The sequence below is a fragment of the Oncorhynchus masou genome, chromosome 29 (genome assembly GCF_036934945.1).
Source record: "Oncorhynchus masou masou isolate Uvic2021 chromosome 29, UVic_Omas_1.1, whole genome shotgun sequence".
Taxonomy (NCBI): domain Eukaryota; kingdom Metazoa; phylum Chordata; class Actinopteri; order Salmoniformes; family Salmonidae; genus Oncorhynchus; species Oncorhynchus masou.
In genome coordinates this window covers 1,681,898-1,696,714 of record NC_088240.1, presented here as the reverse complement: position 1 = coordinate 1,696,714, position 14,817 = coordinate 1,681,898, and the positions used below count along the sequence as shown (strand labels likewise).

The 14,817-nt window shown below is 53.2% G+C and overlaps 1 protein-coding gene across 1 annotated transcript in view; it reads right to left on the bottom strand.

Annotated features, from left to right (window-relative positions):
• Positions 1–14,817, bottom strand: part of LOC135518894 (hyccin 2-like) — a 326,139-nt gene that overhangs the window by 55,201 nt on the left and 256,121 nt on the right. The window contains 1 exon segment of the mRNA XM_064943845.1: positions 8,518–8,633. Coding sequence (XP_064799917.1) covers positions 8,518–8,633 — 116 coding nt within the window.

The window sequence follows — 14,817 nt, the reverse complement described above, 5'->3', positions numbered from 1 at the left end:
CAGAGAGAGAGAGGCCAGAGAGAGACAAGAGAGGCCAGAGAGAGAGAGCCCAGAGAGAGAGAGAGAGGCCAGAGAGAGAGAGAGGCCAGAGAGAGAGAGAGCCAGAGAGAGAGAGAGGCCAGAGAGAGAGAGAGCCAGAGAGAGGAGAGGCCAGAGAGAGAGCCCAGAGAGAGCCAGAGAGAGAGGCCAGAGAGAGAGAGGCCAGCCAGAGAGAGAGGCCAGAGAGAGAGGCCAGAGAGAGGCCAGAGAGAGAGAGAGGCCAGAGAGAGGCCAGAGAGGCCAGAGAGAGAGAGGCCAGAGAGAGACCAGAGAGAGGGAGACCAGAGAGAGACCAGAGAGAGAGAGGCCAGAGAGAGACAAGAGAGGCCAGAGAGAGAGGCCAGAGAGAGAGAGAGGCCAGAGAGAGAGAGAGAGGCCAGAGAGAGTCCAGAGAGAGAGAGCGGCCAGAGAGAGAGAGAGGGACCAGAGAGAGAGAGAGGGACCAGAGAGAGAGAGACCAGAGAGAGAGACCAGAGCCAGAGAGAGAGGCCAGAGAGAGGGAGAGAGAGACCAGAGAGAGAGAGGCCAGAGAGAGAGAGACCCAGAGAGAGAGAGGCCAGAGAGAGGAGAGAGAGAGACCAGAGAGAGAGAGAGGCCAGAGAGGGACCAGAGAGAGAGAGGCCAGAGAGAGAGAGAGACCAGAGAGAGAGAGGCCAGAGAGAGACCAGGAGAGGGAGAGAGAGACCAGAGAGAGCAGAGAAGAGGCCAGAGAGAGGAGAGAGCCAGAGAGAGAGAGGCCAGAGAGGCCAGAGAGACCAGAGAGAGAGAGGCCAGAGAGGCCAGAGAGAGGCCAGAGAGAGACCAGAGAGAGGGAGAGAGGCACCAGAGAGAGACCAGAGAGAGAGAGAGGCCAGAGAGAGGCCAGAGAGAGAGGCCAGAGAGAGGCCAGAGAGAGAGGCCAGAGAGAGAGAGAGAGAGAGAGAGGCCAGAGAGGAGAGACCCAGAGAGAGGCCAGAGAGAGAGGCCAGAGAGAGGCCAGAGAGGGGCCAGAGAGGGAGAGAGCACCAGAGAGGCCAGAGAGAGAGAGACAAGAGAGGCCAGAGAGAGAGAGAGAGGCCAGAGAGAGAGGCCAGAGAGGCCAGAGAGCCAGAGAGAGAGACCAGAGAGACCAGAGAGAGACCAGAGAGAGAGAGAGAGAGAGACCAGAGAGAGGCCAGAGAGAGAGAGAGAGGCCAGAGAGAGACCAGAGAGGCCAGAGAGAGGACCAGAGAGAGACCAAGAGGCCAGAGAGGCCAGAGAGAGGCCAGAGAGAGAGAGAGACCAGAGAGAGAGGACCAGAGAGAGACCAGAGAGAGAGAGAGACCAGAGAGAGGCCCAGAGAGACAAGAGGCCAGAGAGAGAGAGACCAGAGAGTGGGAGAGGCCAGAGAGAGCCAGAGAGAGAGAGACCAGAGAGAGAGAGAGAGGCCAGAGAGAGAGCCCAGAGAGGGAGAGAGAGACCAGAGAGAGAGAGAGAGCACCAGAGGGAGAGAGAGGCCAGAGAGGCCAGAGAGGGAGGCCAGAGGGAGAGAGGACCAGAGAGAGAGAGAGAGACAAGAGGAGGCCAGAGAGAGAGAGCCCAGAGAGCCAGAGAGAGAGAGAGGCCAGCAAGAGAGAGAGGCCAGAGAGAGAGAGAGAGGCCAGAGAGAGAGAGGCCAGAGAGAGAGAGGGGCCAGAGAGAGGGGCCAGAGAGAGAGAGAGGAGGCCAGAGAGAGACCAGAGAGAGAGACCAGAGGGAGGCCAGAGAGAGCCAGAGAGAGGCCAGAGAGAGAGAGAGGCCAGAGAGAGAGAGAGAGGCCAGAGAGAGAGGACAGAGAGAGGCCAGAGAGAGAGAGGCCAGAGAGAGGCCAGAGAGAGAGAGACCAGAGAGAGAGCCAGAGAGAGAGAGGCCAGAGAGAGACCAGAAAGAGAGAGAGGCCAGAGAGAGAGAGAGAGGCCAGAGAGAGAGAGGCCAGAAAGAGAGAGGCCAGAGAGAGAGAGAGAGCCCAGAAAGAGAGCCCAGAGAGAGAGCAGAGAGAGAGGCCAGGAGAGAGAGAAAGAGAGAAGAGGCCAGAGAGAGAGAGAGAGACCAGAGAGAGAGAGAGGCCAGAGAGAGCCAGAGAGAGAGAGAGAGAGAGAGAGCAGAGAGAGGCCAGAGAGAGAGAGGCCAGAGAGAGGCCAGAGAGATCAGAGACCAGAGAGAGAGGAGAGACCAGAGAGAGAGAGCCAGAGAGAGAGACCAGAGAGGAGTGAGAGAGAGAGAGAGAGGCCAGAGAGAGAGAGGCCAGAGAGAGAGAGACCAGAGAGAGAGAGGCCAGAGAGAGACCAGAGAGAGAGAGAGAGAGGCCAGAGAGAGAGAGAGGCCAGAGAGACAAGAGAGAGGGGCCAGAGAGAGAGAGACCAGAGAGAGACCAGAGAGAGGCCAGAGAGAGAGAGAGCCCAGAGAGAGAGCCCAGAGAGAGAGAGAGAGAGAGAGGCCAGAGAGAGAGGAGAGAGAGGAAGGCCAGAGGGAGAGAGGAGAGAGAGAGCCCAGAGAGACCCGAGAGAGAGAGACCCGGGAGAGAGAGAGAGGCCAGAGAGAGAGAGAGAGGCCAGAGAGAGAGGGGAGAGAGAGAGAGGACAGAGAGAGAGAGGACAGAGAGAGAGAGAGGACAGAGAGAGAGCCCAGAGAGAGAGAGAGGCCAGAGAGAGACCAGAAAGAGAGAGAGGCCAGAGAGAGAGAGCCCAGAGAGAGAGAGAGCCAGAGAGAGAGAGGCCAGAGAGAGAGAGAGGCCAGAGAGAGAGAGAGGCCAGAGAGAGAGAGAGGCCAGAGAGAGAGAGGCCAGAGAGAGAGAGAGAGAGGCCAGAGAGAGAGGCCAGAGAGAGAGGCCAGAGAGAGGAGAGAGAGAGAGACCAGGCCAGAGAGAGAGGCACCAGAGAGAGAGGAGAGAGAGACAGAGAGAGGCCAGAGAGAGAGAGGCCAGAGAGAGAGAGAGAGAGGCCAGAGAGAGAGGCCAGAGAGAGGCCAGAGAGAGAGGCCAGAGAGAGGCCAGAGAGAGAGAGTCCAAAGAGAGGCCAGAGAGAGGCCAGAGAGAGAGAGGCCAGAGAGAGAGTCCAAGAGAGGCCAGAGAGAGAGGCCAGAGAGAGAGAGACCAGAGAGAGGATCAGAGAGAGGCCAGAGAGAGAGAGACCAGAGAGAGGGAGAGACCAGAGAGGCCAGAGAGAGGCCAGAGAGAGGCCAGAGAGAGAGGCCAGAGAGCCAGAGAGAGAGTCCAAAGAGAGGCCAGAGAGAGGACCAGAGAGAGAGACCAGAGAGAGAGAGATCAGAGAGAGAGGCCAGAGAGAGCCAGAGAGAGGCCAGAGAGAGAGAGACCAGAGAGAGGGACCAGAGAGAGACAAGAGGACCAGAGAGAGAGAGAGACCAGAGAGAGAGAGAGAGGCCAGAGAGAGACCAGAGAGGCCAGAGAGAGACCAGAGAGAGAGAGGGCCAGAGAAGAGGCCAGAGAGAGTCCAGAGAGAGAGAGAGAGAGAGGCCAGAGAGAGGCCAGAGAGAGAGGCCAGAGAGAGAGCCAGAGAGGAGGCCAGAGAGAGAGGCCAGAGAGAGAGACCAGAGAGGGAGAGAGGCCAGAGAGAGGGAGAGAGAGAGGCCAGAGAGAGGGAGAGAGCCAGAGAGAGAGAGAGAGAGCCCAGCAAGAGAGAGAGGCCAGAGAGAGAGATCATAGAGAGAGACCAGAGAGAGGCCAGAGAGAGGAGAGAGAGACCAGAGAGAGAGAGGCCAGAGAGAGAGAGAGCCAGAGAGAGGAGAGGCCAGAGAGAGGGAGGAGAGAGAGGCCAGAGAGAGGGAGAGAGAGAGACCAGAGAGAGAGGGAGAGGCCAGAGAGAGGGACCAGAGAGAGACAAGAGGCCAGAGAGAGAGAGAGACCAGAGAGAGACCAGAGAGAGGGAGAGAGAGACCAGAGAGAGACAAGAGGCCAGAGAGAGAGAGAGACCAGAGAGTGGGTGAGGCCAGAGAGAGAGAGAGAGACCAGAGAGAGAGAGAGGCCAGAGAGAGAGACCCAGAGCGAGGGAGAGAGAGAGACCAGAGAGAGGGAGAGAGGCACCAGAGGGAGAGAGAGACAAGAGAGGCCAGAGAGGGAGACCAGATCGAGGGAGAGAGGCACCAGAGAGAGGGAGAGAGAGACAAGAGAGGCCAGAGAGAGAGGCCAGAGAGAGAGGCCAGAGAGAGAGGCCAGAGAGAGGCCAGAGAGAGGGAGAGAGAGAGGCCAGAGAGAGAGAGCCCAGAGAGAGAGAGAGAGAGAGAGCCCAGCACCAGAGAGAGAGGCCAGAGAGAGAGAGAGACAAGAGAGAGAGGCCAGAGAGAGAGAGGCCAGAGAGAGAGAGAGGAGAGAGAGAGAGAGAGGGAGGCCAGAGAGAGAGAGAGAGACCAAGAGAGGCCAGAGAGACAAGAGGCCAGAGAGAGAGAGAGACCAGAGGGAGGCAGAGAGAGAGAGAGGGAGGCCAGAGAGAGAGAGAGAGGCCAGAGAGAGAGAGGCCAGAGAGAGACCAGAGCCAGAGAGAGGAGGCCAGAGAGAGAGGAGAGGCCAGAGAGACCAGAGAGAGACCAGAGAGAGGGAGAGAGGCCAGAGAGAGAGACCCAGAGGCCAGAGAGAGACAAGAGAGGCCAGAGAGAGAGACCAGATAGAGAGAGAGGCCAGAGAGAGGAGAGAGAGAGAGAGGCCAGAGAGAGAGAGCCCAGCAGAGAGAGAGGCCAGAGAGAGCCCAGCCAGAGAGAGGCCAGAGAGAGAGAGAGGGAGAGAGGCCAGAGAGAGAGAGGCCAGAGAGAGAGAGAGAGAGAGGGGCCAGAGAGAGAGAGGGGCCAGAGAGAGAGGGAGGCCAGAGAGAGAGAGGGAGGCCAGAGAGAGAGAGGGAGGCCAGAGAGAGAGAGGGAGGCCAGAGAGAGAGAGGGAGGCCAGAGAGAGAGAGAGAGAGGCCAGAGAGAGAGAGAGAGGCCAGAGAGAGAGAGAGGCCAGAGAGAGAGAGAGGCCAGAGAGAGACCAGAGAGAGATCAGAGACTAGAGAGAGAGAGAGAGATCAGAGACTAGAGAGAGAGATCAGAGACCAGAGAGAGAGAGAGATCAGAGACCAGAGAGAGAGAGAGAGAGATCAGAGAGAGAGAGAGAGAGAGATCAGAGAGAGAGAGGCCAGAGAGAGACCAGAGAGAGAGAGGCCAGAGAGAGACCAGAGAGAGAGAGGCCAGAGAGAGCCCAGAGAGAAAGAGAGAGGCCAGAGACAAGAGAGAGGCCAGAGAAAGAAGAGAGAGGCCAGAGAGAAAGAGAGAGGCCAGAGAGAAGAGAGAGAGAGGCCAGAGACAAGAGAGAGAGAGAGGCCAGAGAGAGGCCAGAGAGAGAGAGGCCAGAGAGAGACCAGAGAGCGACCAGAGAGCGAGAGAGACCAGAGAGCGAGAGAGACCAGAGAGCGAGAGAGACCAGAGAGCGAGAGAGACCAGAGAGCGAGAGAGACCAGAGAGCGAGAGAGAGGCCAGAGAGAGAAAGGCCAGAGAGAGAGAGGCCAGAGAGGCCAGAGAGAGGCCAGAGAGAGAGGCGAGTGAGAGAGGCCAGAGAGAGAGGCCAGAGAGAGAGGGACCAGAGAGAGAGAGAGAGGCCAGAGAGAGAGAGAGAGACATAGAGAGAGGCCAGAGAGAGGCCAGAGAGAGGCTAGAGAGAGGGGCCAGAGAGAGGAGAGAGAGACCAGAGAGAGAGAGACCAGAGAGAGAGAGACCAGAGACCAGAGAGAGAGAGAGGCCAGAGAGAGAGAGAGAGAGAGAGGCCAGAGAGAGAGACCAGACCAGAGAGAGAGAGAGAGAGAGAGAGACAGGGGCCAGAGAGAGAGGCCAGAGAGAGCCAGAGAGAGAGAGGCCAGAGAGAGCCCAGAGAGAGAGAGATGCCAGAGAGAGCCCAGAGAGAGAGAGGCCAGAGAGAGGCCAGAGAGAGGCCAGAGAGAAAGAGACAGGGGCCAGAGAGAGAGAGAGAGACCAGAGAGAGAGAGAGAGGCCAGGGAGAGAGAGACCAGAGAGAGAGAGAGGCCAGAGAGAGAGAGGCCAGAGAGAGAGAGAGGCCAGAGAGAGAGAGGCCAGAGAGAGAGAGGCCAGAGAGAGAGAGGCCAGAGAGAGAGAGAGGCCAGAGAGAGGCCAGAGAGAGAGGCCAGAGAGAGAGACCAGAGAGAGAGAGAGGCCAGAGAGAGAGAGAGGCCAGAGAGAGAGAGGCCAAAGAGAGAGAGAGAGGCCAGAGAGAGAGAGAGGCCAGAGAGAGAGAGAGGCCAGAGAGAGAGTCCGAGAGACCAGAGAGAGAGAGGCCAGAGAGAGAGAGACCGAGAGGCCAGAGAGAGAGAGAGACCGAGAGACCCGAGAGAGAGACCGAGAGAGAGAGAGAGGCCAGAGAGAGAGAGAGGCCAGAGAGAGAGAGAGGCCAGAGAGAGAGGCCAGAGAGAAAGAGCGAGAGAGGCCAGAGAGAGAGAGGCCGAGAGGCCAGAGAGCGAGAGAGGCCAGAGAGAGACCAGAGAGAAAGAGCGAGAAAGGCCAGAGAGAGAGAGGCCAGAGAGGCCAGAGAGAGAGAGAGAGCCCGAGAGAGAGACCGAGAGAGAGAGAGGCCAGAGAGCGAGAGAGGCCAGAGAGAGAGAGGCCAGAGAGAGAGAAAGAGCAGAGAGGCCAGAGAGAGAGAGACAGGGGCCAGAGAGAGAGAGAGACAGGGGCCAGAGAGAGAGAGAGACAGGGGCCAGAGAGAGAGAGAGAGACAGGGGCCAGAGAGAGAGAGACCAGAGAGAGACAAGAGAGAGCCCAGAGAGAAAGAGAGAGGCCAGAGAGAGAGAGAGAGGCCAGAGAGAAAGAGAGGCCAGAGAGAGAGAGAGAGGCCAGAGAGAAAGAGAGAGGCCAGAGAGAAAGAGAGAGGCCAGAGAGAGAGAGAGGCTAGAGAGCGAGAGAGGCCAGAGAGAGAGAGAGAGAGAGGCCAGAGAGAGAGAGAGGCTAGAGAGAGAGAGAGGCCAGAGAGAGAGAGAGAGGCCAGAGTGAGAGAGAGAGAGGCCAGAGAGAGTCCCGAGAGAGAGGCCAGAGAGAGACCAGAGAGAGAGGCCAGAGAGAGAGAGAGGCCAGAGAGAAAGAGAGGCCAGAGAGAAAGAGAGGACAGAGAGAAAGAGAGGCCAGAGAGAAAGAGAGAGGCCAGAGAGAGAGAAAGAGAGGCCAGAGAGAAAGAGAGGCCAGAGAGAGGCCAGAGAGAGAGAGAGGCCAGAGAGAGCACAGAGAGAGAGGCCAGAGAGGCCAGAGAGAAAGAGGCCAGAGAGAGAGGCCAGAGAGAGAGAAAGAGAGAAAGAGGCCAGAGAGAGAGAGGCCAGAGAGAGAGGCCAGAGAGAGAGACCCAGAGAGAGAGACCCAGAGAGAGAGAGGCCAGAGAGAGAGAGAGGCCAGAGAGAGAGAGAGGCCAGAGAGAGAGAGGTCAGAGAGAGAGAGGTCAGAGAGAGAGAGGCCAGAGAGAGAGTCCAGAGAGAGAGAGACCAGAGAGAGAGAGGCCAGAGAGAGAGAGGCCAGAGAGAGAGACCAGAGAGAGAGAGACCAGAGAGAGAGACCAGAGAGAGAGACCAGAGAGAGAGAGACCAGAGAGAGAGAGACCAGAGAGAGAGAGACCAGAGAGAGAGAGACCAGAGAGAGAGAGAGAGAGAGAGAGCCCAGAGACAGAGAGAGCCCAGAGAGAGAGAGAGCCCAGAGAGAGAGAGACCAGAGAAAGACAGACCAGAGAAAGACAGACCAGAGAAAGACAGAGAGAGAGAGACCAGAGAGAGAGAGACCAGAGAGAGAGAGACCAGAGAGAGAGAGAGAAGAGAGAGAGAGAGAGAGAGTTGGGGGGACTGGGGACAAGAAGAGAGGGGACAGGGGGATCAGAGACAGGGAGAGAGGGGCAGTGATGGTCTCTGGGGGTTAGGGGTCACGAGTACCTGTTCTGGGCAGTGTAGGTCTCTGGGTGTTAGGGGTCAGGAGTACCTGTTCTGGGCAGTGAAGGTCTCTGGGGGGTTAGGGGTCAGAAGTACCTGTTCCGGGCAGTGTAGGTCTCTGGGGTTAGGGGTCAGGAGTACCTGTTCTGGGCAGTGTAGGTCTCTGGGGGGTTAGGGGTCAGGAGTACCTGTTCTGGGCAGTGAAGGTCTCTGGGGGTTAGGGGTCAGAAGTACCTGTTCTGGGCAGTGTAGGTCTCTGGGGTTAGGGGTCAGGAGTACCTGTTCCGGGCAGTGTAGGTCTCTGGGGGCCAGAGACAGGGAGAGAGGGGCAGTGAAGGTCTCTGGGGGCCAGAGACAGGGAGAGAGGGGCAGTGAAGGTCTCTGGGGGCCAGAGGTACCTGTTCTGGGCAGTGTAGGTCTCTGGGGGGTTAGGGGTCAGGAGTACCTGTTCTGGGCAGTGTAGGTCTCTGGGGGGTTAGGGGTCAGGAGTACCTGTTCTGGGCAGTGAAGGTCTCCGGTGGGTTAGGGGTCAGGAGTACCTGTTCTGGGCAGTGTAGGTCTCTGGGGGGTTAGGGGTCAGGAGTACCTGTTCTGGGCAGTGAAAGTTTCTCTCTGAGGGTGCAGCCCGCTGTAGACGACCCTGATGAGGTCATGATGACTCAGAGCTCCCTCGGTCAGACCCATGGAGCCCAGACTGGAGGGCTGGAAGAGAAGCCACACACATCAACAACTAACAGCAACTAACTTACCATTTAGCAGAGGAGACCATTACATTCTGACACACAGCAGTATTTACCTGATGAATACATGAGACCATTACATTCTGACACACAGCAATATTTACCTGATGAATACATGAGACCATTACAGTATTTACCTGATGAATACATGAGACCATTACAGTATTTACCTGATGTATTTACCTGATGAATACATGAGATGAGACCCATTTACTGATGAATACATGAGACCATTACAGTATTTACCTGATGAATACATGAGACCATTACAGTATTTACCTGATGAATACATGAGACCATTACAGTATTTACCTGATGAATACATGAGACCATTACAGTATTTACCTGATGAATACATGAGACCATTACAGTATTTAACTGATGAATACATGAGACCATTACATTCTGACACACAGCAGTATTTACCTGATGAATACATGAGACCATTGCAGTCTGACACACAGCAGTATTTAACTGATGAATGAGACCATTACAGTATTTAACTGATGAATGAGACCATTGCAGTCTGACACAGTCTGCCCATAATGTTTATTTTTATGCAACAACTAAAAAGAATTCTAGGCCAATGACAAGCATACCTATAACAAGATGTAGCCACTGCAGAAATTAAATTGGAAGTATATATGGAGACTGTTTAATGCCCAAAATGATGGGGTTAAATCCACTCTTCTGGGAAGGCTTTACAGTAGATGTTGGAACATTGCTGCAGGGACTTGCATCCATTCAACCACAAGAGCATAAGTGAGGTCGGGCACTGATGTTGGGCGATTAGGCCTGGCTCGCAGTCGGCGTTCCAATTCATCCCAAAGGTGTCAGATGCATTAAAGGTCAGGTTCTGTGCGGCCAATCAAGTTCTTCCACACCGATCTCGACAAACCATTTCTGTATGGACCTCGCTTTGTGCGGGGGAATTGTCATACTGAAACAGGAAAGAAACTTCCCAAAACTGTTGCTACAAATTTGGAAGCACAGTCTAGAATATAATTATGTGCTGTAGCATTAAGATTTCCCTTCACTGGAACTAAGAGGCCTAGCCAGAAACATGAAAAAAAGCCCCAGACCATTATTCCTCCTCCACCAAACTTTACAGTCGGTACTATGCATTGGGGCAGGTAGCGTTCTCCTGGCATCCGGCAAACCCAGATTCGTCCGTCGCACTGCCAGATGGTGAAGCGTGATTTATGACTCCAGAGAACACGTTTCCACTGCTCCAGAGTCCAATGGCAGCGAGCTTTACACCACTCCATCCGATGCTTGGCATTGCGCATGGTGATCTTAAGCTTGCTTCAAGGACAGGGACTCTAACCTGGAAGCTTAAAAGAAATCCCGCTATGCCCTCCGACGAACCATCAAACAGGCAAAGATTCAACACAGGACTAAGATCAAATCGGACTACACCGGCTCCGCTCGTCGGTGGTGGCAGGGCAAACTATTACAGAGCACAAAGGGAAGCACAGCCGAGAGCTGCCCAGTGACACAAGCCTACCAGACGAGCTAAATAACTTCTATGCTCGCGTCGAGGCAAATAACACTGAAACATTCATGAGAGCATCAGCTGTTCCGGACGACTGTGTGATCACACTCTCCGTAGCCGATGTGAGTAAGACCTTTAAACAGGTCAGCATTCACAAGGCTGCTGGACCAGACAGATTACCAGGACATGTACTCCGAGCATGCGCTGACCAACTGGTAAGTGTCTTCACTGACATTTTCAACCTCTCCCTGTCCGAGTCTGTAATACCAACATTTTCAAGCAGACCACCATAGTCCATGTGACCAAATACACTAAGGTAACCTGCCTAAATGACAATCGACCCATAGCACTCACGTCTGTAGCCATGAAATGCTTTGAAAGGCTGGTCATGGCTCACAACACCATTATCCCAGAAACCCTAGACCCACTCCAATTTGCATACCGCCCCAACAGATCCACAGATGATGCAATCTCTATATCACTCCACACGGCCCTTTCCCACCTGGACAAAAGGAACACCTATGTGAGAATGCTGTTCATTAACTACAGCTCAGCATTCAACACCACAGTGCCCACAAAGCTCATCACTAAGCTAAGGATCCTGGGACTAAACACCTCCGTCTGCAAATGGATCCTGGACTTCCTGACGGGCCGCACCCAGGTGGTAAGGGTAGGTAAAATATCCGCGACACTGAGCCTCAACACTGGGGCCCCTCTGGGGTGTGTGCTCAGTCCACACCAGTACTCCATGTTCACTCATGACTGCATGGCCAGGTACGACTCCGACACAATCATTAAGTTTGCTGATGACAACACTGGTAGGCCTGATCACCAACAACGAAGAAACAACCTATAGGGAGGTGGTCACAGATCTGGCCGTGTGGTGCCAGGATAACAAACTCTCCCTCAACGTGATCAAGACAAAGGAGATGATTGTGGACTACAGGAAAGAGGACGGAGCACGCCCCCATTCTCATCTACAGGGCTGTAGTGGAGCAGGTCGAGAGCTTCAAGATTCTTGGTGCCCACATCACCAACAAACTAACATGGTCCAAGCAGACCAAGACAGTCGTGAAGAGGGCACGACAAAACCCATTCCCCCTCAGGAGACTGAAAAGATTTGGCATGGGTCCTCAGATCTTCAAAAGGTTCTACAGCTGCACCGTCGAGAGCATCCTGACTGGTTGCAGCACTGCCTGGTACGGCAACTGCTTGGCCTCCGACCGTAAGGCACTAGAGGGTAGTGCATACGGCCCAGTACATCACAGTTTCCTGCCATCCAGGACCTCTATATGAGGAGGTGTCAGAGAAAGGCCTAAAAATTGTCAAAGACTCCAACCACGCTAGTCATAGACTGTCCTCTCTGTTACCGCACGGCGAGTGGTACCGGAGCACCAAGTCTATGTCCAAGAGGCTTCTAAACAACTTCTACCCCCAAGCCATAAGACTCAGCCAATCTAATTGCATTGCCCCCCCCCCCCCCAACACCTCTTCTACGCTGCTGCTACTCTGTTATCATCTATGCATAGTCACTTTAATAACTCTACCTACATGTACATAATACCTCAATTACCTTGAGACCGGTGCCCCCGTACATTGACTGTACTGGTACACCCTGTATGTAGCCCCGCTGTTGTTATTTACTGCTGCTCTTTAAGTATTTCTTATCTCTTATTTTCTTAAAACTGCATTGTTGGTTAAGGCCTTGTAAGCATTTCACTTTAAGGTCTCCTGTTGTATTCAGTTCATGTGACAAATACAATTTGATTTGATTTCACTTGCACTCTGCAAACTCCCGCCAGTGAGAAGCTTTGTTCTCATGTTGAAATGTTCGCTGTTGCTTTCACACATTTAAATGCATATGTAGTAAATCTATATTCCATCTAATCCTGCAATAATAGACTAAGCAAAAAAAGAAACCTCCCTTTTTCAGGACCCTGTCTCTCAAAGACAACTAGTAAAAATCCAAATAACTTGACAGATCTTCATTGTAAAGGGTTTAAACACCATTTCCAATGCTTGTTCAATGAACCAAAAACAATTAATGAACATGCACCTGTGGAACGTTCGTTAAGACACTAACAGCTTACAGACTGTAGGCAATTAAGGTCACAGTTATGAAAACTTAGGACACTAAAGAGGCCTTTCTACTGACTCTGAAAAACACCAAAAGAAAGATGCCAAGGGTCCCTGCTCATCTGCGTGAACGTGCCTTAGGCATGCTGCAAAGAGGCATTAGGACTGCAGATGTGGCCAGAGAAAATAAATTACAATGTCCGTACTGTGAGACTGTCAGACAGCACTACAGGGAGACAGGACGGACAGCTGATCGTCCTCGCAGTGGCAGACCACGTGTAACACCTGCACAGGATCGGGACATCCGAACATCACACCTGTGTGACCTGAGGTACAGGATGGCAACAACAACTGCCCAAGTTACACCAGGAATGCACAATCCCTCCATCAGTTTTCAGACTGTCCGCAATAGGCTGAGAGAGGCTGGACTGAGGGCATGTAGGCCTGTTGTAAGGCAGGTCCTCACCAGACATCACCGACAACAACGTTGCCCATGGGCACAAACCCACTGTCACTGGACCAGACAGGACTGGCGAAAAGTGCTCTTCACTGATGAGTCGTGGTTTTGTCTCATCAGGGGTGATGGTCGGATTCGCGTCTATTGTCAAAGGGAAGAGCATTACACTGAGGCCTGTACTCTGGAGCTGGATCGATTTGGAGGTGGAGGGTCCGTCATGGTCTGAGGCGGTGTGTCACATCATCATCGGACTAAGCTTGATGTCATTTGCGTCAATCTCAACGCTGTGCGTTACAGGAAAGAAATCCTCCTCCCTCATATAGTACACTTCCAGCAGGCTCATCCTGACATGACCCTCCAGCATGACAATGCAACCAGCCATATTGCTCGTTCTGTCCGTGATTTCCTGCAAGACAGAAATGTCAGTGTTCTGCCATGGCCAGCGAGCCCGGATCTCAGTCCCATTGAGCACGTCTGGGACCTGTTGGATTGGAGGGTGAGGGGTAGGGTCATTCACCCCAGAAACGTCCGGGAACTTGCAGGTGCCTTGGTGGAAGAGTGGGGTAACATCTCACAGCAAGAACTGGCCAATCTAGTGCAGTCCATGAGGAGGAGATGCACTGCAGTACTTAATGCAGCTGGTGGCCACACCAGATACTGACTGTTACTTTTGATTTTGACCCCCCTTTGTTCAGGGACACATTATTCCATTTCTGTTAGTCGCATGTCTGTGGAACTTGTTCAGTTTATGTCTCAGTTGTTGAATCTGTTATGTTCATACAAATATTTACACATGTTAAGTTTGCTAAAAATAAACAGTTGACAGTGAGAGGATGTTTCTTGTTTTGCTGGGTTTAGAGCTTCATGTTTGAAACGAGACATTTTCATTCATCATTTCTTACCCTCTGAGTGGGTGCCATGTTTATCGTACAATGTATTGTTTCCTTTGTTCATATTTCCATGTCAGAGTTCCGTGTATCTGTCAGTCTGCTTGTGTACTAGGAGAGAATGCCTCAACGCACATAGAAATAGGGCCCATATGAGACTACACGCCACAGCACTGCAGTAAGGATAGGCCTTTAAATAGGAACATTGGCCTGGGCTGAACTGGCACACTGTATTGTAGAATAGAGCTCTCCTCTGAGGTGATGCAGAGCCAGAGACACTCAGTCATTGTGGCAGTGAGCAGAGACCTCCTTTCAGTGAACTGGTTTCTGGTATCAGGGGGAGAAAGCAGAGAGGGAATTCATTCTGGATGAGACTAGTAGTGTATGAAGGATATGCTAGTCTAGCATGCTGTGGGGTAAGACTGATGTCACGTAGAGCACTGCCTACTGTTGAATAGGGGGGAGGGGGGGCGTTTAGGGGTTGGCAGGGGGAGCAGGCTTTTATTAAGGAACTCAGTCCGGCTTTAGACTCTAAAGTTGGAATAGCAGAACTCACAAAGTGACATTTCTAAATTGGGTAGTACATCATCAGTTCCTCTTGTCACGTCAGTCACTGCAGACCTTAGAGAGATATTTATAACTAGTCAGAAATGTCCTGATTAACTAGCCCATGTTAGCTAACGTTTAGCCCATAGAGTTAAAGAGTTAGAGTTATCAATCAAATATCACACGAATACACATTACGCATGGTACAATGTGTATAATTGCAAGAAAATAAGCTTTAAACCTGCTAAATGTTTTCTCCGCCAACCAGAGTGGTGTGAACAGTTTGTGTCATAGAAACAGACGTAGCGGGTGCCAGCAGAGGAACTGTAATGTTCCCCAACGCTGGAAAGGGAGCCTCAGTAAAAAGGTTTTTTTTGTTACTTTTTACCCCCAATTTCATGGTATCCAATAGTTAGTTACAGTCTTGTCCCATCGCTGCAACTCCCGTATGGACTCGGGAAAGGCGAAGGTCGAGAGCCATGCCTCCTTCGAAATACGACCCTGCCAAGCCGCACTGCTTCTTAACCCGGAAGCCAGCCGCACCATGTGTCGAGGAAACACCGCACAGCTGGTGACCGTGTCAGCGCACAAGGATTCGTTAAAGCCGGCCAAACCCTTATCTAACCCGGATGACGCTGGGCAAATTGTGCACTGCCACAACGCACTGCTGTTGCCCAGGGCCCAC